Source organism: Orycteropus afer, unplaced genomic scaffold, assembly GCF_000298275.1.
Source record: "Orycteropus afer afer isolate SDZICR_OR568_19922 unplaced genomic scaffold, OryAfe1.0 scaffold00577, whole genome shotgun sequence".
In the NCBI taxonomy this organism is placed as follows: Eukaryota; Metazoa; Chordata; class Mammalia; order Tubulidentata; family Orycteropodidae; genus Orycteropus; species Orycteropus afer.
In genome coordinates, this window is record NW_006922164.1 from 258,970 (window position 1) to 285,300 (window position 26,331).

General features: G+C 46.3%; 1 protein-coding gene across 1 annotated transcript in view; it reads right to left on the reverse strand.

Annotated features, from left to right (window-relative positions):
- Nucleotides 1–351: 351 nt before the first annotated feature.
- TBL1X (transducin beta like 1 X-linked) overlaps nucleotides 352–26,331 on the reverse strand; it is a 76,062-nt gene continuing 50,082 nt past the window's right edge. The window contains exons 6-14 of the mRNA XM_007956164.2: nucleotides 25,210–25,273; nucleotides 24,998–25,095; nucleotides 21,446–21,506; nucleotides 15,346–15,467; nucleotides 9,200–9,274; nucleotides 8,444–8,571; nucleotides 6,706–6,871; nucleotides 4,422–4,523; nucleotides 352–378 (exon numbers count right to left, since the gene is read on the reverse strand). Coding sequence (XP_007954355.1) covers nucleotides 352–378; nucleotides 4,422–4,523; nucleotides 6,706–6,871; nucleotides 8,444–8,571; nucleotides 9,200–9,274; nucleotides 15,346–15,467; nucleotides 21,446–21,506; nucleotides 24,998–25,095; nucleotides 25,210–25,273 — 843 coding nt within the window. The remainder of the gene's footprint in view (nucleotides 379–4,421; nucleotides 4,524–6,705; nucleotides 6,872–8,443; nucleotides 8,572–9,199; nucleotides 9,275–15,345; nucleotides 15,468–21,445; nucleotides 21,507–24,997; nucleotides 25,096–25,209; nucleotides 25,274–26,331) is intronic.

Here is a 26,331-nt window from a genome sequence, read left to right on the forward strand (position 1 = left end):
TTCTTTTTTCTCCTTTCTGCCATTGGAGCCTGTTTTCAATGGAAACCAAACTGTGCATGCACAGGCTGGTGGCTTCGCGATGCCCGAGCTGAGTGAATGTCCCAGCTGGAAATACCATCCTTCCCCCTGTGACAGGACTGTGGGTTGTTTTTTTTGTTTTTATTTTGAAACTTCTTGATGAAGGTTATGAAACAATACAAGAACCCTGTGGCCAGGGACGCGGTGATTCCAAGCACACTCTAACGCAAGTCACGTTCATACAGTTCTGGAGCTGACAGAAGTGTGTTTAAAGAGTGCAGCAACCCCACACTGCTGGTCCATTAGAATTCTCTTTTCTGTAATAGTTTGTGTTCACTTCCGCAGATCTAAAACACACACCTGGAAGGAAAGATAGAGAGCCTGTTATCGTGAGAGATAATACACAGATATCTGTTGAGTGGAGGTCTTTGGCAAACTGTGGCCCATGGGCCAAACGTAGCCCCCACCACTTAGTTTTATAAATGAAGTTTTAGTAGAATACAGCTTGGCCCTTTTGTTTATGTATTGCCTCCGGTTGCTTTTGCACTTCAACGTCAGAGCTCAATAGTTGTAACACAGAGCATATGGCCCCACAGGAAAAGTTTGCTGACCCCATTTCAGAGTGATGCCATTAAATTCTTTGATAATCAAAGAAAGTTTAATTCCCTTTCTCTTCTACTAAAAATAAAGTGGAAAAGCAAAAACATATTAGGAAAGAAGAAAACAAAATCACTCAGACTTCTTAAGATACTTGTCAAAGTTCTCAACCTTATGGATTAGAAATTTTTTTTAAATTTTCAATCTCATATTATAAGTCTTACTTTCAAGCCATATGTCTCTTCCTCTGGTGGCTCAAACCACATACCACACACACACACACAAAGTTATCTCTAAGATTTATAGAAAACTCCAACACTTCAACAACAAAAAGACAAACAATCCAATTAAAAAATGGGCAGAAGACATGAATAGACAGTTCACCAAAGAGGATATTCAGGCGGCCAACAAACACATGAAGAAATGTTCACGATCATTAGCCATTAAAGAGATGCAAATCCAAACAACAATGAGATACCATCTTGCCCCAGCACTAATAGCAAAGTTCAACAAGTCAGAAAATGACAAATGGTGACAAGGATGCGGAGAGATTGGGACTCTCATACACTGCTGGTGGGACTGTAAAATGACACAACCACTGTGGAAAGCAGCATGGCAATTCCTTAAAAAGTTGGAATTACAAATACCATTTGACCCAGCCATTCCCTCGTTGTTGTTGTTGTTATGTGCCACTGAGTCGGGCCCAACTCATAGCGACCCCTCCTTGGGTTTCCGAGGCAGTATCACTATGGAAGTAGACTGCCTAACCTTCTTTCTGGGGAGTGGCTGGTGGGTTTAAACCACCAGCCTTCTGGTTAGCAGCCAAGTGCCTTAGGCACTATGCTACCAGAGCTCCATTACTAGGTATATATCCTAAAGAAGTGAGAGCCAGGACAAGAACAAATATATGCACACCCAATGTTCATCACAGCACTATTTACAATAGCAAAAAGATGGAAACAACCTACGTGCCCATCAACAGAAGAAAAAATAACCAAACCATGGTACATACACACAATGGAATACTATGCAACCCTAAAGAATAATGTAGAATCTGCAAAACACCGCATAACGTGGATGAACTTGGAGGAAATTGTGCTGAGTGAAATAAGTCAATCACAGAAGGACAAATACTGTTATTAGTCCATTATTGTAAAAGTCAAGGAAAAGTTTATATATGGAAGGATACTTTCTTTATTGGTTACTGGGGGGCGGGGGAACACTTCAAAAATAACAAATGAATAAATTGTAAACAAAGATGAGTCAGATCAAATTTGGGCACAACCTTCTAAGTCTCAAAGAACCAGTTAATGCAGACAATCATGCAACAAACACTGACTGAGCAGCTATTATGTGCTGTTTGCTGCTCTAGGGCTGGGTGTCAGCAGTGAACAACCTAGGTCCCTGCCACATGGAGAGAACATTCTAGAACAGTGGTTCTCAACCAATGTGAATCTGCCACTAGGCAAATTGACACTATCTGGAGACACTGTTGGTTGTTACAACTTGGAGGGAATGGTGCTGTGCTCCTTCAATCTAGTGGATGGAGACCAGGGGTGCAACTCAACATAGAACGATCCATTCACAAATGCCAGTAGTACCAAGGGTAAGGAAAGGATAGACAATAACCATGTAAACAGATGCTATGATGTGAGATTAGTGGTATGAATGAATAAACAATGGAAACAGACAGACAATGGTGGGGTGGAGGGCTCACTTCCACCAAGTGCTTTATGTGGAAGGTGTTTCCAGGAGATAACATTTGTGCCCACCCCCCATCCATCAGGTTGTCATACTAAGGTGTCCTGCATGCTGGAACCTGTGCCACCAGTATTTCAAGTATCAGCAGGGTCACTGAGAGTGGATAAGTTTCAGCAGAGCTTCCGGATTCAGGCACACTGGGAAGAAAAGCCTGGAGATCTACTTCTGAAAATTAGCCAGTGAAAACCCTATGGATAACAACAAAATTTTGTCTGACATAGTGGTGGAAGATGAGACCTTCAGTTGGAAAACCAAAAACTAACCTCACTGCCACTGAATTGATTCCAACTCATAGCAACCCCCATTAACTTTCCAGGGCTATAAATCTTTACAGAAGCAGACTGCCTCATCTGTCTCCCATAGAGTGGATGGTGTGTTCAAACCACTGACCTTTTGGTTAGCAGCCAAATGCTTTGACCACTGCACCATCAGAGCTTCTAGGTTGGAAGAAACTCAAAATACACAGTGGCTGCAACAATGGACTTGAGAATACCAAAGATCATGAAGATGACGCAGGACTGGGCAATGTTTCGTTCTGTTGTGCACGGGGGTCATCATGAGTCAGAGCCAACTCGATGGACACTAACAACACCAACAACATGTGTGGAGCCCTGATTTTGCATAGAGAAGGTACATGTTCAGTGTTATCTGTGGGACAAGGTTCCAATCGAAGGCAGCAGCCTGTGCAAAGGCCCTGGTGTGGAGCATAATCACTGATGTTAAAAGAACTGCAAAAAGGCAGCATGGTTGGAGCTGCATGAGTGACGCTATCAAACATCTTCTGGAGAATTCCTGTCAGGGATTGTGGACTCTGTTCACACTACCCAGTGTAAGATACATCCGTTCTATCTGGTGGCTTCCCAAGTATGTGGTTATGGACAACAGCCCAAGCAAAGGTGGATAGAGATGGCTGCCTGGGCTCCCTGAGCTGTAAGAGCTGAAGAGCAAACTCCGTTGAGCGCCAGGAACCAGCCATCTATCTGGTGCCCCCAAGGCTTATAAACAAAAACTGAGCAGAGTCAGCTCTGGTGTAGGAGGGAACAATGAGGACAGCCCCAATGAGGGCTGGGTCTGCCCTCGGGCTACAGAAGGATACATCTTGCATCCAAGAATGATCCACAACAACAGGCTAGCCTCAGAGCTCCTGACAAACCAGACCTAAGCGCAGCACACATAGGAGGGAACATGCAAATTCAGGGCTGATGTTAGGACCCAAGAAGCCAGCTGCTGCCATTGCCAGGGGTCACAGAACCTGTGTTGACACAGCTGAGTGGATGGCTGCTCTATTTGAAATACTGGTGGCATAGCTTCCAACATCACAGCAACACATGGACTACCATAGTAGAACATACTGACAGATGAGGAGTGGACACAAATGTCCCTATATGAGTTGTCACACAGATACTTAGGGGCCATGCTGACCCTCAGCCACCAGCTAGTGTGACCTTTTGCTTCAGACATCAGGGTAACCTCAAGCTAGGGGATATTAGAAAGGACATCTCTCCTGGGGGCACTGGGATCCAGGCAACCTGAGCCTGAGCTGGGGTGCACACCTGGAGATACAAATAGTTGTCTCACCTCAGCACCAGTGACCTTTGGGGCTTGTGACTCTCTGTGGTGGGGGCCATCCTGTGCACTGCAGGGTGTTGTGCAGCAACCCTGGTCTCTACTCCCTAGATGTCCATAGCATCTACCTCCTCAAGTTGTGATAACAAAGAATGTCTGCAGACACTGCCGGATGTCCCTCTGGGTGCACAGTCACCCCAGTTAGAATCACTGATTTAACTGCAAAAATGGTGAGTAGTATGACATTCCAGGAAGGACGAAGTACTGGCCATTCCCAGATGTGGAGCCAACCCAAAAGGAACCCAGCTGGGAAGTTTCTCTCTCTGCATACACACTTGTTGGCACCTGCTAAAGAGGAGCAGTCCTATCAATGACAACAGCCCCTTGGAAACCTGGCTATCCAGTCCCTCTCAGGGCTCAGCCACTGTTATCCACCCCTTATCCCCATGCTGGTCCCACAAACCCAGAGAGCCACTTACAGAGCCGTCAGATGCGCTGGCACCAACTTTATCCCCACGTGCATTCCAGCACACCTCAAAGATGCCACCGGTGCCCCGATAGCTGTGCACAAGGCTTCCACTCTGCAAGATAAAGCCAGAGTTGCTTACAATGCGAGCACAATTTTGGCAGCTCCCTGCCCGCATCATTTACCATGAAAACCTTAAATACATGGAGAATTTCAGGAAACAACCCGGGGTGGCTGTGGGAATGTGCAGCTCAGAGCTCATAATGCCAGGGGCATGGCTGATTCACTGAGTCCACGGGCAGCTCCCAGCCAAAGATACAGCATGGCAGGGAGACCAAGGCCCATTCCCTCGAGACGCAGAAGTCATCCCACGGGCAACTTTGGCTCAAAGACTGCAGTGTGGTGAATCAGTTATTATGGCTCTTCCAGCCACGGTCTTTGTGACTCCCACCAAGTGACTGGGTTGTTTTAGTTATATGCTGTCGAGTTGAACCCGACTCATAGCGACCCCTCCTTGGGTTGCCGAGGCAATATCACTATGGAAGTAGATTGCCCCACTTCCTTCCGAGGAGTGGCTGGTGGGTTTGAACCTCCAGCCTTCTGGTTAGCAGTCAAATGCTTTAGGCACTACGCTATCAGAGCTCCTAAGTGACTGGGTAGAACTATGCAACTATAAGGTGCCAGTGACTCAACCAAGGGGAATGGATAGTTTGTGAGTAATGCAAATAAGGTACATGGCACCCTTGTGGGGGTAGGACCATGCAAATAAAGTATATGGAACTCTAACATGGGGATTGGTCAGTTTTGTCATCCTGCGAGGCTTAAAATGAGCCCTCCCAAAGATAGCAAGGGGGGATTTCACTACCCTTAAGACAGACAAGAGCCTGTAGTGGAGCACGTGCCTGGACCTGAGATCCCCACACTGAGATGATGGCAGAGAGATGGTGGCAGCAGAACTAGGAAACTGGCATGAGACACAGCAATGGGCTTGTTGGCCCACAGAACGAGAAAGCTGAGTGCCTTTAGGTAGGAGGCTTGCTGATGGAGTGGGGTACCTATTGGCAGTGCTAAAAGAGCTTTGTAATACTTGTCTGGCAGGGCGAGGCCAGGCCAAGAGGCCAAAGGCCAAAGAGAGGCATGCCTGTGGGGATGGCAGAGGGGAGGCTGTCCTCAGTGAACAATTGTATCCTGAGCATTATTGAACTTGAATTGTAACCTGTTACTTCCTAATAAACTCCATAATCTTGAGTATTGTCTGTGAGTTGTGTGTGGCCATTGCAACAAATTATCGAACCAAGCACAGAAATAGTGAGTGGTATAGAAAGGACGGTTGGTCTCAGAATTGGTAAAAAGGTTGGAGGGTGGCAGCATGTCTGGCCTCATAAGAATACGGCTTGGACTGCTGATGGTGGTTCTGCCTCCCCCTTGTGAAGGTAGAAGAGGTCAGAGGAGGATGCTGCCTCCATGCCCTTTTTGCAAGTCCCCATCAGCTTTGTGGAAACATGTTTCATCTGAGGGTCTTCATTCCTGTGATGGTTAATTTTATGTGTAAACCTGGCTAGGGTATGGTTCCCAGTGGTTTGGCCAAACACTAGACTAGTTCCTGTTCTACACTGTAATATAATCACTATCCATGATGTGATGCGACATAATGACCATCTATATAACATAATATAATGACCTCCCAAAATGTAATATAATGTGATCACCTCCAAGAATACAATGTAATGATCTTATATATAATGTCATTCCCCTCCATAGTGTAGCCTATTTGTAACATAATCAACCAATCAGTTAAAAAGAGTTTCCTTAGGGTGTGGTCTGCCTCCAGACTAAATAGTAGACGGGTTGGCAATGGCTTCCCCCAACTTGGCTGCTCTGTACCAAATAGCTTGGATGGCAGGACACCTATTCCCCTTTCCAGCCCAGTTATCTTGAGGGCCGTTCTGTGATGATAATGGGTAATGCTCGCTCATGCTTGCTCATGCCTAAGAAACAAACAATAAAGGATGAAGATGCCATATCAGGGGCTCAGAAAAGCTAAGAGAACGCTTCTAAGAAGAAGGTCCTCCCCTGGGGGAAGGGAGTTGCTCTAGGTGTCCACTGAGGGAAGACCCCACAGCCTACGTGACGCAGAGGGAAGATGGCACTGGGGCCGGGGAGCTGCCTGGGGAGTCAGGTGTGCTTAGAGCCACCTGATTGGAGCAGCTCACCAAGAGCATGAAGGGTTGCTGTTCTAAGCCTGGGTCACTGCAAACATGACCATGTGTACGTTCTCACGGGAGTCAAGGGCTTACCTGAGTATTCCAGATATGGACGCACTTGTCAAAGGAGCCACTGGCCAAGTACTTCCCGTCAGGGCTAAAAGCTACACTGTAGACAGGTTCCTGATGCTTTGTGAGTGTGTGGATGCAGACACCTCGCTCCACGTCCCAGAGTCGAACCGTAGAATCAAATGAAGCACTGGCAAAACAGTGGAGAAGGCATGACCACAGGGACACGTTGGTTTGTTCCTGTTTTTATGAGTTGTCTTTTTCGCCTAGTTTTCAAGTTGTGAGAGACATAAACTGGCAGCTTTCTTTTCTACAATGTGCCACTCAGATGTACTGACAACAAAAGCCACAGGTAGAAAACAAACCAGAAAACCAGTTGCCGGGGAGTCAGTGCTGACCCAGGCACCCCCACATGTGTGAGAGCAGAACAGGCTTTTCAATGGCTGACTTTTCAGAAGTAGATCACCAGGCCTTTCTTCTAAAGTGCCTCTGGGTGGACTCAAACCTCCAAGCTTTTAGCTAGCAACCAAGCATGCTAACTGCACCATCCAGGTACCCATAGAACACCCCTCTCCCCATTGTTGAGTGGGGCTACTAGGGAAAACAAATCAAAATCTACATCCATTTGTTTGAGTTTTCCATAGATAGGAAGGCCAAATATTTTGGTAGAGTATTTGCTAAGTTTTCTAAGATATTCCTACAACTTAAAATGCAAAATCTCTTTATCACCAAACTAAAGGAACACAGACGGCCTTACTTGGAAAAATTATCAACTGAATGTCTAATAATGTTAACCCAGCAGGAATTTAAATATAATCACATCCCAATAGACAATCACATTGCTGAGGGCTATAAATTTCAGTTTTCAACTGTAAAGAAAACTACATATTTGGTGTAGTGAATTACATGGTATGGCTTTTCTAGCCATGGTCTTTGTAACTCCCACCAGATTACTGGGTGGGACCATGGGCTTTGCTTCTGTAAAGATTGACAGCCTTGGAGTTTCAAGGCTGTCAATCTTTACAGAGGCAAACCCCAAACCACATTCACTGCCATGGAGTCCATTCTGACTCACAGCCCCGCTAAAGGACTGCCTCAGAGGGTTTCCAAGGCTGTTTGTTAATCTTCACAGACGCAAAGCCCAAACCAAACCCACTGCCGTGGAGTTGATTCCGACTCACAGTGCTCTTAGAGGACAGAGTGGAACTGCCCCAGCTGGTTTCCAAGGCTGTCATCTTTATGGAAGCAGATTGCCAGGTCTTTCTTCCTGGAGCCACTGGGTGGGTTTGAACCATCAACCTTTCAGTTAGTAGTTGAGCACTCCATTGCTGCCATCAGGGCTTCTACATCTGTCTAGGGTTGGGAAACCCTTGATAATCACTCATCCTGCCACCTGCACATCCAAGTTGAGCCAAGCAAAACAAGGCCCAGCTCCAAGCCTAACTCTGCTCTCTCTTAACAGAAGCCACCACCAAAGCAACATGTTCAAAACATGGACATATTAACGACTACCCTCCAACCAGCCTCACGGCTAAACCCATCTCGATCTCAAGTTGGCTGTCATTGGATAGCTATGTATCGTCAGTCCTTTCAAAGTGAGCTACTGCTTCCCTCAGTGGGAAGGACTTCAACAAGCTGCAATACATCTTAGCAAAATGTGCTGCTCTGTCTGGGAGTACCTGTGCTGGCCATGGTGCTACCTGCACACGGGGCACAAGGCCACGTTTAGGAGCTGTGCCTGGCTGCCACTGAGTAACCTTACCTTGCGAGCATGATGTTGGAGCTGGGGTTGCTGGTGGCTGGCCCGGAGGGGCTCCACTTTATGGTGTAGATCTCTTTGTTGTGAGCCTGAAGGTCATGGACACATGTGTCCTGCTTCATACTCCAGATCTGGGGAGGCATATTGAGAGCTCCATGAACAGGCTGAATAGGCAGTGGCCCTCAACTAGAAAGATTATCACTCCGCTCCAAAAAGCTAGAGCACTGTGGGAGCTGCAGACAGCACACAGGCTACTGCTGCCCAGGAAGGGCCCCAGCAGAAAAGGGGGCTAACGCTTTGGGAGTCACCGGAGAGAAAGGCTGGAGGAAGGCCAAAGCTCTCAGCAGGGTCCTTGGCTGATAAACAGGCGTTAATTAGACAAAACGCTAACAAGGTTTTTTTCCTCTGCCAGTTGCTGCTGAGTTGACTCCAAGTCATGGCGACTCCGTGTATGTCCGAGGAGAACTGTGCTCAGTGGGGTTTTCAATGGTTGTGAACTTTTTGGAAACAAACCGCCAGGCCTTTCCTCTGAGGCACCCCTGGGTGGACTCGAGGCACCCCTTGGTGGATTCGAAGCTCCAACTTTCTGGTTAGCAACCGAGGGCACTTACCATTTGTAGCCCCCAAGGCCTCCAAGGATCAAGTCAGTGATGTGAAAAAATTAGAGGTAAGACGTGCGCAGTAACAAAATAATAACCCAAAGGGGCAGTGGGTGTCCGGCTGCCACCTGTGCACATGGGGCGTGTGGGACGATTTTACCTTCAACGTCATGTCATCAGAGCAGGATGCGAGCAGCAATCCAGAAGGATCCCACTTGATTGCATTGACCTCATTCTGAAAGACAGCAGATGGTTTTAAAAAGAAAGAAAGGTCTGTGACCAACTGGAAGGTTAGACAGCAAACCCAGAGGGCAGTGAGTGCACGCACGTTCATGGGGGAGAAACAACTCGGAAAAGGAGGGCAAGGACGGCCACACAACCTGGAGAATGGAGTCACTGTCACTAAATCGGACACGGAGAAATGGTTCAATTGGTCTGTGTTCTACTGGGTAGAGTTTCAACAAGAACAAAACAAAAAGGCCTGTGAGTAGGAAACACAGCTCTCCAGCAGGGGGTGGCAGTGCCCTTGTCAGTTTTGCAAACAGCAAATTTTGATTTACTCAATGTGGCTTAAGAACACGTAGATTCTCCTGTTACTCTTACCCTGCCTTTCTCACTTATATAAAAACACAGCCACATACCATACAAAACCAGCCAACTTCATCCGTATTTATTAATAATAATAATAAAAAAATGTTTTTTTTTTTTTTTAAATTGCAACTGGGAAGGAAGCAAAATGAAGAATTTACATAGAATAAACACTGTAAACAAAACCAGTAAAATCCATTATTTTCCAAACAACAGGCCCATAAGGTGAACAATATCACCAACCAGGTACACACACTGGACAACGAGATCAAGAGGGTAGCGTCTGCCTGGGGATGAAGCTCAGAAGGCAGGGAGGGACAGGAAAGGAGGACAGGGGAAATGGTGACCACAGGGAGGAAGTGAGAAGAGTGAAGTTACATTATGGGGACTGCAATCAATGTCACGAAACAAAATGTGTATGAACTGTTGAATGGAAAACCAACTTCCTCTGTAAGCTTTCACCCAGATCACAAGAAATAAACTGCACAATTTAAAAAAAGCAAACCACAGTTAAGAGTAGACTTTGAAATTCACTTTTGTATGCATTTTGAATACAACAGTTACTTTACAACTGTACCAGCTCTTTCTCTTCTAGGGGTGAATGAGGTGGAGGGGCGTGGAGTAAGAAATCATACATCAAATCATACGTCAATTTTGGTTCTAACTACAAGAGCTCAACATGGAATGGGGGCAACCCGGGCTGGACTCAGTGTGACCACAGTTCACAAACACATGTGTAGACAGACAGACAGACACACACACAAGAAAAACAGATGCGTGTGCTCAACACTAGGAGGTCCCTGGGTGCCACAAACACATCCATGCTTGTCTGCTAACGAAAGGTTGGTGGTTCAGTCCACACAGAAGCACCACGGAAGAAAGGCCCGTTGATCTACTTCTTTACAATCAGCCATTGAACGTGTGTGGAGCACAGTTCCGCTCACACATAACAGGTCTCCCGGAGGCAGAATCCACCTGGTTTGGTTTTTGTTCTTGGTCACAGGGAGGAGCACATATACAGTCTGAAAAACACAATCCTTGCCTGGAGGTGGGGCCTGGGGGACGTGGCAACTCATAATTCAGGGCAAATAAGCAAGTTAATAAAAGGCCGCAACACGCACCAGTTCAGGTCTAACAGGTGGCTCTGGCTGCTATGGGGCAGGAAGGAGTGAGGCTTCCAGAGTGTTCTCCAGGCCCAGAGGTCCAGGGGCCCCCTGGCTAAATCCTGGAGGGTACAGGGCAAGCAGAAGCTTACCCAGGAACCACCTGGGCAGAGTTGTGAGGCAGGAATGGTGTGCTGAGCGGGACGAATGGCAGAGATGGTGGGTATGTGACAATCTGTGGGACACATAGGGCTGGTGGTGGGGACAGTCCCATGGATGTCTGTACCACTGGGTGGGTTCAAATCCCCAATCTTTAGGTTAGTAGTCGAATGCACCCAGGGACCTCGAACTAACTCCACACTCACTGAATTTTAGCATTAATCTCACAGGCGTAAGTGCCCTGGTCTGGATCATAAGTTATATGGTCACACTAACTTTCCGAGGACACTCAGCTCTGAAGGGTGCTAGAGGAGGAGCAGGAGGCTTGGAGTGTGAGCTGGGGAGTAGTACAGTGAGGTCAGACAGGAGAGGGGTATGTGTGATACAGAGGGTCTAGGAGGACCACAAGAACACCTGGGGCTGATATCTTTGGGCCCAGAGAGCAGAGCCGGTCACATTTACTGTCCCCAGCTGAACCACTTCAGTCCTCCAGGGAGGGATGGCTCCTGTTATGGGAGAGGGACTCTTCTTCCCTTCCTTCCTCACAGTCTCTGGTTGGTGCAAATGGTTAACGTTGCTTGGCTGCTACTAAAAAGGCTGGCAGTTTCAGGCACCTAGAGGTGTCTCAGAAGTAAAGGCCTGCCAATCTACATCCAAAGATCAGCCCCTGAAAACCCTACTGAGCAGAGGTCTACTCCATTAGTCAGAACAGACGCCACAACTGGTGGGCCTTTTCCTTTTCCTCTCCCCCTCTGGGACTCAAGACAAATTCCTGGGGGAACACCCAGAAATGGCTGAAAGGTCTTAGGGAGAAAGAGGCTCAAGTATGTTTAGCTCCTGTTTTGTTCAGCATGAGCGGCTGTAATAAGACCTATTTAAAGACCCTGGTGGTATGATGTGGGGCAAGTCTCCAGTGGGTGAGCTAGCTGGGAGCTGCAAGACTTTAGTGCAGCTGGATTAGCAGTTTGTCTGGATTCGTTTGGCAGAGGAGGGGCGGCCTAGGATTAGAGAAGCAAGTTTAGGCCAGAGAAATAGAGAGAAGGACGGGCAGTTTTGAGCAACAGAGGGTGTGAAGAAGACAATGCCTACACTCTAAGGCACTTTACCACTGGGGCAAAAACCGGGAAGGTAGGCGCAAAGAAAACAAGCAAGTGCTGAGGACAAAGGAATTCATGCTAAGTGAGTGACTCCAGGAGCTGGGATCCCCTCCCCCTACATGAACGCGATGGTTTGAGATCGCTGATTCAATTCATATCATTTCCTGGTGCTGAACAGAAAAAAGGAGGAAGCTATGGATCCCACTCTCGATGCGCTCTGCATCTCCTGAGTGAGCCAGTCACATCAACACCACAAGCTACCAATGCCTGGCACTGCCAGCTCAAGACCGAGGTGTGCACATGGGCAATGGGGACCCAGGTGCGAGCCTGGGGATCGAGTGCACAGGAAGCCAGACAGAAGAGGACGTTTGAACGGGGTCTTGAAAGATGGGAAGGATTTTGTGTTGAACCACGACCAGGGAGTGCTGTGAAAGAGTCTGACATGGGGAGCACTCCAGGCAGAGGGCCAGAGGCAGCAGGTCTTCCAGTAACATTGAGGCACAGGGGCGAGACGGGAGATCCATTGGGTAAAGAACGTGGTGAGCTGCGCCGGGAAATCTGAGGAAGAGCCAGCTGCTGTCCACAGTGCTGCTATGGGACATTTTCCTCCACTGCTTGCTTCAGTTGTTCAGAATGACCGGCTGTAGTGAGACCTTTATCACCAATTATTAGCATTTCACGGCCATATGCCTACAGGGGTGTGTGTGTGGTTCTCTTTATTTTTTCCTGCGTGGGGTCTGCTGAGTTTCTTACAAAGTTGATGTTTATCACCAATTGGGAGAACATGGTCACCACTGTCTCACATAACTGTTCTGTTCCATTTGCTCTTTTCTCTCCCTCTGACACTTCAGTTACACAGATGTTGGACACTTTATATTATTCTATAGGCCAGTACAATTTTTCTGATCTATCTTCACTTTTACTAATCTTATTTCTGCAGTCTGTTAAGCTCCTCCACGAAGACCTTCCTTTCAGGTATTGTATGTCTCATTTCTCAATCTCCCATTTGTTTGTTTAGTTTGCCTTTTTCTGCTGAGATTCTCCTATTATGACCATCTCCTGCTTTATGTCCTTGTATGCTTTTATAATATCTACTTCAAAATCTTTGCTGCAAATTCCAACATCTGGCTCATCTCAGGGTTAAGTGATGTATTTTTTTTTTTTCCTTTTTGATAAACTATGTGTCCCCTTTTCCTGTTTCTTCATGTATTTAGTAATTTCTTATCATATGCTGGACATTGTGGAAGCTACATTTAGGGAGTTTGAATTTTTTTCCTCATTTATTTTCTTTTTATTTGAAAAAGGGTTGAGTTTTGTTCTGGCAGACAATTAAATCCTGCCTCCTTTGATCCTGGCAGGCTTAGTTTTATTCTTTGTTAGGGCAGGTCTATTTTGGTTTGTCCTTAGACCTCAGGTATCACCTTTACTCTAGGGTAAGATCCTTATTCCTAGGGTGTATCCTTTCTGGACTCTGAGGTGCTCAATCTCACCATTATAGCTTGGCTGGAATTCCAGTGCCTCCCAGCAATGTCCTCTTCACCTCTCATTTCTGTAGCAGCCAGTCTCTGCTAGGCGTCATGGAGTTTTGCCCTGTATGTGTGTAGCTCTGAAACTGGCCAGAGATCTGCAAACTCTTCTCTGGCACTGCTCCATCCTATCGTCTCCAGAACCTTGTACTGCCAATTCCAGCTGCTTCCTCAGTCCTGACTGCTATCTGCGCCTCCCCAACTCTGTGCCACCGACACTCTGCTTAGCCTCCACTGCAAAGCAAAGTGAAGCCAGGGTGAAAGTGGAACTTACGCTGTGTATTGCCTTCTCCCAGGAGTCACAGTCCTGCTCTGACTGTTATTTAATGCCTCAACACTGCTGCCTCCTGCATTCTGTCCACTTTTATCATTGCATTTAGTAAGAGAGGAAGTCCAGTACCAGTTACTTTGTAGGGGCTGGAAGTTTAAGTGCATGCAAAAGAAGCTGCCTTGTATCCAGCAGACTTCAGTGGTCAATCTTTTCTTTCTACCGAGACACATGGCAGATGGCACTTAAACACATACGTGCTTCTATAGGTTATCCTTATTTTGGGAGATATGCTATAGGTAAGTCAAATTTGCCTTAGGTGAATCTGACAGCTTTGGACTCACTTTCTTACTTCTTATCAGTCACTGGGGTGGGCTATAAGGAGTCTTCAAACGTTTTGCTAAGCAGGGCAATAACATGATTGTATCATTTTCTTTTTAGAAAAGTGATTGTGGAAGACAGATTGAAGGGGGGACTAGGTAAAAGAATTCTGAACATTTATACATGTGTACATACATATACATTAGTGCCCTCTTATCCTGGTTTCACTTTCTTGGGTCGCAGTTATCCACCGTCAACTATTGTCTGAAAATGTTAAATGAGTAGAGTGATGAAATCTCACACCATCCTTCCTGGGACTCAAATCACCCCTTTATCCAGTGAATCCACACTGTATATGCTACCAGCCCATTAGTTATCGACATTAATTTTACTGTGTCTAATTTATAAATTAAACTTTATTGTAGGTATGCATACATAGGGCAAAACACAGTCTATATAGGGTTCAGTACTATTCAGTTCCAAGCATCAACTGGGGGTCTTGGAACATACCCCCACAGAGAAGAGGGGACTACTGTACTGTTCCTGTAAAAGCAGGAAGTGGCATAATGTAACTTGTGTTAATTAAAAAATCTTTTTGAAAGACAGTCATGTTTGTTGGGTGGTATAACCCTCCTTCACTCAGTTTCTCAACTCAAACTCATCATTACTACTGCCATTAGCCACCCAAATCTAGGTTGATCCAAGCATCTGGGGTAGCCAGACCAGCCCAAGAATGCAGAACTGGCCTACAGACCAAGTTTTTTTTTTTTTTTTTTTTTTTTTTTTTTTTTTTTTTTTTTTTTTTTTTTTAAATACTACTACTTTCTTTAGTGTTTTCAGCAAAGGTTTACACAAGATATTAGGTTCCCATTTGATAATTTCTACACAAATTGCTCAGTGGTATTAGTTACATTTTCTACAATGTGCCAGCATTCTCTTTGTGTTCTGGTTGTTCTCTTTCCAGTGCTCTAGTTTCCCTGCCCTCTTATCTTCGCCTCTTTGCTTTAGAGTCACTGTTGACCTTCTGGGCTACCCAAAGCTAAAACCCACTGCCACTGAGTTGATTCTGACTCATACTGATCCCCACTGGGTTTCCAAAGCAGTAAATCTTATGGAAATAGATTGTTCCATCTTCCTTCTGTTCTGGGCAACAGTGCCTTTAAATTATAGGTATAAAAGCAATAGCTCCCACCTCCCAGCACACTTTCATGAACTCAAGTCCAGTAATCAGAATTCTCACTTACTGTGTGTCCTTGGAAGGTTTTGACTGGGCGGTCACAGCCGAGTCTGCACACATGGATACACATGTCTGTGCTACAGGAGGCAAAGGTAGTGTTGTTCTGCCAATCCACATCCAGAGCGGGGGCTGTGGGGCAGGGAGCACAGGGAGGACATGGCACTATTAGTCGTGCACAGAGCTCAGCTGACTCATCAGAATAGGGAAGCGCACAGTCAGGAAGCCTTATCTACTAACACAGTGACAGATGATCCCAGCTTGTACACAGCCCTTTGCCTTCAAAGACGTGAAAGACCCTCTCTGTCTATATCCAAAGGGATGACAAAACACCCCTGCAGGGAGACTTTGTAACTCCCCTTGCCCTACAGTGTACAGTGTTTCTCATTCTCATGTTCCTGTATAGGAAAGGGTGAGTGTGAGGTGCACGGCTGCCTGTTTCTGCTTCTGGGAATATCGCTGTGGTGACTGAATTTTATTTGCTTTCAGTAAGGAGGAGGAAAGAAGGAGGGAGGAAATGACTTCCTATCTCATGTTCGAGATCCTCCTATTAAAAGTCTCCCATTCCATTGGCTGTACTTTTCACATTTCTTAAAATGTTTCATTTAAGTCATGGCTCCATGAATCCAGGACAGATTTCAGAAGTCCGCTTACTCAAGAGTCCTTACAATCAATTCTCATAGAATCTTGTGCAAATATTTTTAGGGGGCAAAAAAAAAAGATTAGTTATTTTTTTAAGAAAAGGCTTCAGATGAGCTCAGCTACATTTATGAACCTATGTGCAGCTCACGCTTCTGGAAATAATTTCTAGAATACACACACACACACACACGTACATTCTATTCTAAGAACCTGGTTTTCATGACCTAGAGAGTGGGGTGGCAGAGTAATTGCCAGGTAAGAAACTACTAGCTTGTTCTGGTAATTCCAAGTTGGGGCATTTGCTCTGTTGGTTTTCTATGGTTCTAAAAAAGTCCTTGAATTTGGACAGGCTCTTTTGCAAATGAACCTGCTTTTACAAACAGAGTGTACACTGTGGCCTTTATTAAACCCAGGTTTGCCTCATGTGTCAGTGCACATGCAATTGGCCTATGCAGGGTCACCGGAGGGACCAAAGGTTCTTTTTAGAATTTGAACCATAAAAAGGCAGTTTCTGGGGTGTGTGTGTATTGCTTATATACCGTGATGGGGAGGGAAGAGTAATACTGGCTTTGTTGGACCCTTACTGCTTTAGCCTTCCTCCTACCAGCTCCTCCTCTATGTGAACTGCTCTGCAAAGGTGCAGAAAGCCAAACTCCACTGGGGGTGCTGTTGGCAGGAAGGATGAGGGGTAAGCAGGGCGGAAGAGGCTGTGTCTGGGGAAGAGTTCGTATAGTCAGGATGGGCTCTTGTATTGGGTAGGTGCCAGGGATGTCCCCAAGAGAGGCAGTAGGGTGATGACAATTCTACCAGCCTGCTGAGGCCAGCCTCACTCATCTCTTTTCTTAAATACCACTTGTCGTCTCCATTACGCAAGGCCCAATATAGGTTTCCTCTTGCTCTCCATCACTCACACACATTTTGGCCTTGATGCCACACAGTCACCTGGATAGCCTGCCTTTTCCCCTTAGCGCTCTAATTCTGCTGTGACTCTCCCTCCACATGCCCAGAGCATGGGTGGCCAGTTGGACATGGGGAAGGTGAGCTTCATGGCAGGGCTGCAGGTCAGTTCCCTGGACTGACATTCTGGTGCCGGGTGCAGGGACTCCCCCATCATCCCCCGAACTTGACGGGTTTGCAGAAAATGCCTCATGACACCCCATTATAGGCTACTATGATTCTCATTTTTCAAACAACATCACCTAAAGCATGAGGAGTCAACAGACACTCAATTCAATAGTCCCTGGGAGGCCTTGGTTTTGGTTTACGATCAGGTGAGCAGCTGACAACAAAGAGCTGGCATGACTGACACACAGCCGGAATAAATATGAACCCCACTCCCTGACCTGATCTCTCCAGCATGTATCACATTTGCCACACACACATTTGGAAAATAATAAAGAAAGAAAGAGGTAGTATGATATGAGAAGAAAACAGATTAGACTCCAAATCACATAACCTCCTTGAGTACAGTGTTCTCATCTAAAACACCAGGACAAGGGATGGCAAGTGTTTTCCATGAATGGCCAGAGAGCAAACATATTTAGCTGTGGGGCCATCAAAACTACTCAACTCTACAGAAACCAGCCATACACAATATGTAAACAGATGGGCATGGCTGTGTTCCAGTAAAACTTTATTTACACTGCCCCTTCCCTTTCTCAGTGTTCAAATAACATATGTGACCCTGCACAAGTCCATTTTCCATAACTACAGGGATTCCATCAGCCGCCATGTTCACCTCCATCCCCAAGGACAATGTGGGTGTGCAAGGATTTGGCTGAGAGCCAGCAGAGACTTTTTCCACAGTGCACATCACCAGGGCAAAGGTCTCCTCCCTTTGTTACACCCTAGCAGAGTGCTGAATGACAACCCCAAGGTTCCTGGCACATTTCTCACATGTGCCCAGAGGAGTAAAGGGAATAATCGGCTCTGCTGGAATGATGATCCGTGAGCCAGAGGGCAGAGCCTGCAGCTGCTCTCAGTCTCACATGGCATGAGTGAAATGATGCGTTCCAGTGGTGGCCTGTGCATTCTGGGCTGCTGTTAATATACTTGGAGATGTGACTATTTTATGGGATGGGGCTGTTCAGAAGATAGTGACTCGTATCAGGTCACAGAAGTTAATGCCTGCTGACCCTTGCAATGCAAAAGAGAGGGAACTTAAGTAGTTAGGGGCCTGATCCATTCTTAGTTGCTCCTGGGTGAGCCAGGACTTGAAAGCCTAACATGATCACAGCAGTCCTGTGGATGAGAGACAGGAAAACAGGGCTGAGCTGTTCTGGGGGTTTGTGCACCATCCCTGCCCACATATGGACCAATGAAGTCTATTAGCCAGTGCCATTATGAGTACAGACACAACTTGCTTTTTTAATGTTTAAAAAATGTATTTTTAAAGCTTTTATAATAATTAAATTGACAGGAAATTGCAGAGACAGCACAAAGGTCTTGATACCCTTCATCCAGCTTCCCCCAATGTTTACATCTTACATAACCATAGTATTTATTGTATTAAGAGTAGGCAGGTGACATTGGTACACGGTGTGTGTACACTGTTATGATTATTTTATCTCAGCTGTAGAATTGTGTAACCACCACCACCATCAAGATGCAGAACTATTCCATTCCCACACCATCTCCCTCATGCTACACCTTTATAGTCACACCTACCTCTCTCCCACCATCCTGAACCTCTGGCAATCACTTATCTCTTCTCCATCTCTATTGTTTTGTCATTTTTGAGATTGTTCAATGAACAGAATCAAACAGTATGGGCCCTTTTGGGATGAGCTTTTTTTCACTCAAGAGAAAGCTATGGTGGCACAATGGCTAAGCACTTGGCTGTTAACTGAAAGGTTGACAGTTCAAACCCAGTCAGCACCTTTGTGGAAGAAAGACCTGGTGGCAATCTGCTCCCATAAAGATGACAGCTTAAGAAACCTTACGGGACAGTTCTCTGTCACACTGGGTCACCATTACGTCAGAATTGACTTGATGGCACCCAACAACAACAACAGAATGTCCTGGAGATCATTAAACTTGCCAGGAATATCAACAGCTTGTGTCCCACTCTTACTGAGCAGTATTCCAGAGTTAGGGTTTTAGCTAATGCTTTCAGCTTATGATGACTGGGGGCACCCTTAGAAAACCAATGGGGGCAAGGTAATTTCTCAGATCACTCTATAGTGATGGGCCTGGGACTTCCAAGGAAAGGTGCTCCTCACACCTCTCACCAGCTGCATTTCACCTGGGAAGGCAGAATTCTCTTTTCTTCTACTCTGGGTAACCCTTAGCACACTGCTCCACACTGAACAAGAGCACATAACACCTGAAACATCCTGACCAGGTGTTGGGATGTGGGTCAATCCCACGGGCAGAATACTGCAGGTCAGACGCATGCACACTCATCACAGAAGAATTATGTGGTTTGTGGTCTTCTAGGGCCAGTTGATGGAAAGCCCATCCATGGAGTCCTGGGAACGCTTGGGAATATTATGATCTGCTGACTTTCTAAACAAGGGACCTCACTGATGTGTATCTTAGGCATACTGTTCTCTGACAAACAGGAGTCAGAGCTCTTGTGCTACAAATGATCCTCCCATTCCACAGATTGCCCTGCCCGGTATTCTGGTATTCCATGGCTGTGAGCCTATCACTGGACCCTTCCAGACAACAGGGGGAGGGATTGTTTTGGCATGTGTGCCAAACATGAGGGAAATCCACCAGAGACAATGTTCTCACTTGGTAATTGCTTTGGCTTGCACAGTCCAGATGGATGGAGACAATGCAGGCTGGGCTGTCAGGGCCCACAAAATGGGGAGTGACTCCTTTAGGGGTGACAGTGGCTATGATGGCACAACAATGTGAATGAGCTAAGTGTCACTGTTAAGGATCTGTGCCCCTCAAATTGAAGATGTTATCAGTTGCTTGAAGTCCTACTGAAGTAGGGTGGGTTCTGGTCCCATCTGAGTGGAGTCCTTATAAAAAGAGAGACACCGAGAGAAGATGGCTATGTGAAGATGGAGGCAGACATAAGCAAGACGTGTCTACAAGCCTAGGGACACTGAAAGCTGAGAGAGGCATGGGACAGGTTGTCCCTCAGAGCCTTCACCAAGAATCAACATCGTCAACACCCTCATTTGGACTCCCAGCCTCCAGAACTGTGAGACATCACATTTCTGTTCTTGTAAGCCACCCAGCTGGTGGTACTTTGTTACAGTAGCCCTAGGAAATACATAGTCACTAATAATAACTCTTACATTATGGGTGCCATAGACCTAGACACCCAAAGCTTCAAACAGAAAAGACACTGATATCCACATACACAATGCCTCAGGGCCAGCTGCTATTGGCTGGATAGACAATGGAAACTTTAACCCCCTATACTCTGAGACGCCTTTAAAGCAAAAGTGACATCTCCTATCAGGGAAAGTGGAATCTACTACCTTTTGTCAACTTTCAGTCAATGTCTTCCAACAGTCTTTTGGTTGTGTGGTGGTTGTCCACCATTGCTTTTAGTTAAGTGTCCACACTGGACAACAGAACAGAGAACAGAGCTGGGAAAGGAAAAGAAGAAAGGTGAGGATCTGGAATTTCTGAATCTCTACACACCTGGTGATCCAGGTGGTCAGGTGTGGCCCAAACACATAAAGGAGTATGGTTAGGGCCAGAGCAGTGGTGGCTACACACGTGTCCAGAAGAGAGCTTGCACAGTAGAGCTGAAGGTTCTCTGAAAGATCTCCTCGCACAGCTGACCACTGGCTGGAGCCAGGGAACTGGGATGTCGGGAGGGTTCTCACCATTCCCTAACTGCTAAGGGTGGCTCACTGGGCTTGGATTGTCTGTATACCTCCTTTTCTTCCGGAGGTCTAGGATTTTGGTACATGCCAGGCAGATGGTACCTATGTGATCAGCTCACAATTAAACTCTGGGTGCTGAGTATCTAAGGAGCTTCCTTGGTAGACGACACTTCACACATGTTGTCACGACTTGCTGGAGGAATGAAGTGTTTATTTCTTGCAGCTCCACGGGGAGGTGGTCTTGGAAGTTGTGCCTGGCTCTCCCTAGACTTTGCCATGTGTGTCTTGTCCCTTACTGATCATGCCATGTGTCCTTGCACTGTGACACATCACAGCTGTGAGTACAACTGCATGTTGACTCCTGGAAGTCCTCTGAGTTAATCACCAAATCAGGGGAGGGTCTTGGGGATCACGACACAGGGTCCTTCTTGGATCACAGGAAGAAGGAGCCCACAACCAATGCTGTGGTTGGCACTCTGTTGTGTTTTCAAACTCTTGAGCAGGTGGATGGGTGGTGAGGGCACTCATATCTTGCAAACCTTAAGAGCAATGCTTTCCATGACTTGTTTTGTCCTTACGGGCTGACCTTCCAGTGCCCCTCCCCCACTCATTCACAATGACGTGAACAGACATTTCACAGGACTCTGAACTTCAGAAACGAGGGACACTCACCTGAGTGGAAAGGGAACTGTTGTTTGGCTTCTCCTGTGTGGGCATCCCAAATTATTGTTGTCTGTGCTCCGGAAACAAGAGAAAAAGTTAGGGTACAGGACAATGAATCCCTCCTCTTCCTCAACCAGTGCTGTCCCACAAAGACACAACAGGAGCCACACAGATAATTTTAACTTTTATGCTAATGACATTAAAAAAGAAAAAAGGAAATAGATAATGGCGTCTTTTATTTCACTCCACTTCAATAGGTAATTCATATAAAAATATTAATGAGATAATCTGACATGCTGTTTTTCACCCTAAAGCCCCAAATTTAGTTGTGGGTAAGCTGACTGCAACTCATGGCCACCCACGTGTGCAGAGTAGAACTGTGCTCCATAGGGTCTCAAGGCTGGGACCTTTCAGAAGCAGACTGCCAGGCCTGTCTTTTGAGTCACCTCTCGGATGGATCTGAACCCAAGCACCCAAACGCTGACCTGCTTGCAATATGCAGGGGCTCCCTTTTCATCTTAAATCTGAAATCCAGTGTGTGCTCTACACTTACCATCAGATATGTGGAAAACTACCTAAATCGGTTGGGATTCCCCCTCCACCCACAGCACTGAAAACTGCTGACACAGTCTGTAAGAAAGCCCAACTAAAAAGCCTTCCTGGTGCTCTTCCAAGTGCAAAGAGTCGGAGAACGGCATTTCAGAAAATTCCCGACGCACACTCCATGAACTGGAGGTGCCAGCATCACAGAGCAAGGGGATCTCAGTGGGATCAGCGGGAGCTGGCGGGAGAGGCACCGATCTACCGGTCTGTAAATAAGGAAAGCAAGTGATCTCCACCCGGAGAAACGAAGTCAGTCAAGACCCTTATCATCTAACTGATGAGTGTAGGATGCCACCAGGCAGCTCCACTAAGAGCCCTGGAATTAACGAAATCAACTGGAATGGGTATCTTCATTGGAACCTCTTCTCCTGCCACAACAAGAAAGACTTTGCTTTATTGAGAACTAAGTACGTTCTCCATTGACTGTAGAACTTCTCAGAGGAAATACAGAAGTATCTGTCGAACCTAGTTCACTAAGAGTTGGGTCCACTCTAGACCAGTTAACATCAAAAAAAGAAAAAAAAGAATTGACGTGGGGCAGGGTGGGAAAATTCTTAATGTGTTGTTTCTGGGTGGCGTTGAGTTGATTCCAACTCAGACTCATGGCGATTCCACGTGACAGTATAGAACTGGCCCCATGGGTTTTCTAGGCTGTCATCTTCACGGGAGCAGATCACCAGGTCTTTCTCCCATGGAGCCTGAGGGGGTTTGAACTGCCAACCTTTTGGTTAGCAGCTGAGTGCTTAACCATTGTGCCACCAGGACTCCTTACTTTTTCATGTAGCCGCCCACAAAAAACTCCGGCACTGCAGGAACATACAAATACTTTCACAATTCTATGACACACTTTTACACACTGCATTGGTAATTGCATCATTTAGTCAATGTTTATGTTACATTATGTTCAAATATCATTGGACAAAAAAACCCCTCAATTACATAGAAGTTTTTAAGACTGAAACGAACTGTAGCCACTTTGGGTAAGGCAAACACTGAAGGCAGGGTTCCTATAAATTGCATTTTCTCCTTCCACTTAACTGCCGCCAGCATCGTTACTATTCTTGCCAGGGTCTGAGTGATGGTGGCAGAGTTTATGACCCACAGACCAACAGAATTCCAAATGAGCACATTCACCGATCAGAGTTCATCAGCTGGCGGAATCAGCTACAGAAACACGAATGAAAATGAGAACCTTCAGGTAGAAAGCGGGGGATGACACCAAGGGCTGTAGAGAATTTATGAGCCAGTCATAGTTAAGGAGCTCTGCTGGTGCAGTGGTTAAAACATTTGGCTGCTAACCAAAAAGTCGGTGGTTTGAACCCACGAGCTGCTCCGCAGGAGAAAGATGACGAACTCTGCTTCTGTGAAGATGGGACAGCCTTGGAAACCCTATGGGGCAGTTCTACTCTGTCCTCTAGGGGTGCTGTGAGTCAGAATCGACTCCATGGCAGTGGGTATGGTTTGGGCTTTGCTTCCATAAAGACTGACAGCCTAGGAAACTCTACGGGGCAGTTCCACTCTGTCTTCTAGGGGCACTGTGAGTGGGAATGGACTCATGGAATGGGTTAGTTTATGTCATAGCAAAGTGCTCAATAAACAACAGCTATCATTTTCATGAGTCATTTTACCACTTCAACCAGTAGCTCCTGACAGCCTTCTACGTGTGTGACACGGTGCTATGGGTGCCTAACATCTGAATGAGAACATCTTAGGAAGAGTGGGACTGTAGTTACATGAGAATGTTTAATGTGCCAGCCACAGTGGCTCAATTTGGATTTACATTATATACCAGGCTGTCAAGTTTGAGCAGAGCTTCTTGGCTTTAAAGAGAAAATGAAGGAACTGTTGACTTAGATGTTCTACTCTAGAATGGGGGTTGGCCAACGTTCTATAAAGAGCCGGGTGATGCATGTTTTTGACTTTGTGGGCTGGGCAGTCTCTGAGGCAACCACTCAGCTCTGCTACTGTAGTGGGAGAGCAGCCATTGACAACTAGGGGTGGCCGTGTGCCAATACACTGGATTGGCCCGTGAGCTGTACTTTGCCTGCCCCTGCCCTAGGATAACACATCAACACAGGTCCCTACCAAACAGATACAGCCATCGAGGCAGCTCCAATTCATGGCGACCCCACGTACAACAGAATGAAATGCTGCCCGGTTCTCCTGATCATTGGTGTTTGATTACTGATGTCTGAGGCCTCTACAAATGCATATTCTGACTTTCCCAAGAGTGGGATGATGCTTCGAGGCCAGGGCTATTATTTCATATTAATTTGTAGAAGGTGAAAAAAAGGAAGCAGTAACCGAATAACATCTTCTAATTATTCTGACATCACTGAAAATGCAAAGCCTTTTGGAGCCTGAACCAGCCCACAGCAGTACCCAGGGATGGTTTGCAAGGCTACGACTTTTCAGAGGCCTCCTGTTTTTGGAGGCACCACTAGGTGAGTTTGACCTGCCAACCCTTTGGTTAGCAGTCCAGTGCTTAACCGAGATGTGCCACCCAGAGACTCCTATGACGAGACAGAAATTAACAGCAGGAGACTAAAGCATATTAGTGGTTAGCAGGGGTGAGTGAGAGGGGGAAAGAGCCATTGGTAGGGGGCATGAAGCCTCTGTTAATGGTGGTGGAATCATCTGGAAAAGGACTTGCAAACATGATGAACACAATTACTGCCAATAAATTGCACCGTGCAAATGGTGAAACTGGCCAATGTTTTGTTATTATATATATTTACCACAGTTAACAAAATGTATATATCTTCTTCATTCACGGAAAAAAAAAATCAACAGCAAGATCAAAACAGCAGAAACAAATAAACCTGAACAAGTTCACCTGATTTCTCAAGGGGAAACAAACAGCGAGCCTTAGAAATAAAAGAAACCATGATGCTATCTAGAGATTAAAATGAAGTAAGTATTTCTGGATTAAAGAGAAGCACTTTAAGTTATACTCACTTTGTCTACACCGGCACTCAAGATGTAATTCCCCTTCTTGTTCCATTTCAAGGCAAAGATGGGGCCTTTATGTTGGCCTAAGGTGCTGGCCAGGTTGCCTGTTATGTGAAAAAAAACAAACATGCTGACTTCAAAGCCACAGTCGGTTCACTTGCTGCAAACATCCCGAAACACCTCTTATCCTACTCGAACACAAGGGACGCAGGACTCACCGTCTTCCGTCCATATCCTCGCAAAGCCATCATAGGAACCTGTAGCCAATAGCGTTCCATCGCTCTGGGGGCCAGAAAGAAACACAAAGCCACCACAGCAGCTCAGTCACTGCAGTACTGGAAGAGCAGAGAGCGCCCCTCCCGTGACCCCAGGGCCAGAGCTGCCACCAATCACTCATCCTTCAATGTCAAAGTACCCTGAATCTCACTTGATGCCTCTGGCTTCACTGCCCTTCAGTCAGGACATGAGGCTCACCGTGGAGAAACAACTACTCACTGTGCTTTCGCTGTTCAGTTATTTCACACCATAATTAAAAATACTGCACAGAAAGTCAGAAGGCTTTAAAGTCTTAGATACAATTTTTGAAAATCTGTTTTCAGAGGAAAACAAGATTTGGGATGAAATGCCAGAACTTGCAGACACACCATAAAAAGCAAAAAAAAAAAAAAAAAACACCCACTATAAAAAAGTACTGAAATATCAAGCAAGCCACGCTCCCCTGGCTGCACATAAAGATGCCCCAGAAAGGTCTTGGGGCTCCCCTTGACCTGGCTCCTCAAAGTGAAGCATTCTCAGCAAAAGCATCAGACTCATCTTACAAACCCATGTCAATAATGGGAGGTGTGGCAGTTCAGTTTGTCAGCTTGGCTGGGCCTGGTTGAATGAATGGCTGGGCAGCTGGACATAGTATTCCCCATTACGAGACTGGCAATCAACTCCATGGTGGAATCTACTGTGAGCAGCTGAGTAGCTGCCTTAGGGAATGTGTCTGCTTCCTGTATATAAGCAGAAGCCTCGGGGAATGGCCTCTAGCATGTGGCACCTTGGACCCTGCATGTAGCCGTGTCGTTGTTCAGCAGCCTGCCATGTTCTGCTGACCTTGGGATTTACAATGAACTTGAATTAATGGCCTGCCATGTGGTTTGGTAACATCGGGACTGTGCCTTTTTACTTGCCTATTTTGGGGTTTTTAGCCTCAGCAGCCGGCAGCTGTCTGAGTGAAGAAAAGCCTCTAGCTTCAGTGGGCCTGGGGCAGGAGGCAGAGCTGGACCCCAAGGTTGAGGGGCTTTCACCCAGCCCCTAGAGCCTGGCACTTTGAACTTAGACTTAAAAGCCTCCAA